The sequence below is a fragment of the Lepidothrix coronata genome, unplaced genomic scaffold (assembly GCF_001604755.1).
Source record: "Lepidothrix coronata isolate B3197 unplaced genomic scaffold, Lepidothrix_coronata-1.0 Scaffold214, whole genome shotgun sequence".
Lineage (NCBI taxonomy): Eukaryota > Metazoa > Chordata > Aves > Passeriformes > Pipridae > Lepidothrix > Lepidothrix coronata.
This window is the reverse complement of record NW_016690394.1, coordinates 436,666-437,503: the sequence shown is the minus strand read 5'-3', so window position 1 is coordinate 437,503 and position 838 is coordinate 436,666. Positions and strand designations below refer to the sequence as shown.

General features: G+C 63.4%; 1 protein-coding gene across 2 annotated transcripts in view; it reads left to right on the top strand.

Annotated features, from left to right (window-relative positions):
* The window catches only part of ZBTB17 (zinc finger and BTB domain containing 17), a 12,100-nt gene extending 11,512 nt beyond the window's left edge, over positions 1 to 588 (top strand). For both annotated transcript variants that reach the window (XM_017833422.1, XM_017833423.1), the window contains exon 17: positions 235 to 588. In XM_017833422.1, coding sequence (XP_017688911.1) covers positions 235 to 497 — 263 coding nt within the window. In that variant the 3' untranslated portion in view covers positions 498 to 588. The remainder of the gene's footprint in view (positions 1 to 234) is intronic.
* Positions 589 to 838: the final 250 nt, after the last annotated feature.

The window sequence follows — 838 nt, the reverse complement described above, 5'->3', positions numbered from 1 at the left end:
TCCCAGCTCCAATCCCAACTCCAATGCCAGCTCCAGTCCCAGCTCCCGTCCCAGCTCCAGTCCCAGCTCCAATCCCAACTCCAATGCCAGCTCCAGTCCCAGCTCCCGTCCCAGCTCCAGTCCCAGCTCCAATCCCAACTCCAATGCCAGCTCCAGTCCCAGCTCCCGTCCCAGCTCCCGTCCCCGCTCCAATGCCAGCTCCAGTGCCATCTCCGTGTGTTCCTGTTCCCGCAGACCCCACCACGCAGATCCTGTACGCCTGTGACTCCTGCGGGGAGAAGTTCCTGGACGCCTCCAGCCTGGCGCAGCACGTGCGCATCCACACGGCGCAGGCGCTCGTCATGTTCCAGGCGGACGCCGACTTCTACCAACCCTACGGCTCCTCCTGGCCCCCCGAGCAGGTGCTGCCCGCGGGGGAGCTGCTGTTCCGCGCCCGCGACGGCCCCCCCGAGCCGCCCCCCGCGCCCCCCGCCCCGGAGCAGCCCCCCCCCGAGTGACCCCCGGCCTCTATTTAACAGACAGCTCGGCACCGTGTAAAAAGTGTATTTCTGGCAGGAAAGAGATGGAATAAATGGCAATATTTTCTAACGCTGATGGTCGGGGGTGGGCGCCCCCCTCCTGGGTGGTGTTTTGGGGGTCTCGCAGAGCTGGAGCCCGCGGGGGGGACTGAATCCAGTTCATCACTAACGAGGGCGGTTCATAGAAATGGGGATAAATGAGATGATAATGGAAAAAACCCAAGGTGGTCGAAGGTTTGCAAATGGTGATTTTGGGGAAAAGCCCAGGGTGACCCTCCCCTGCTGCCCCCTCACTGAAGGGGGAGGGGAGGGACAGGGGA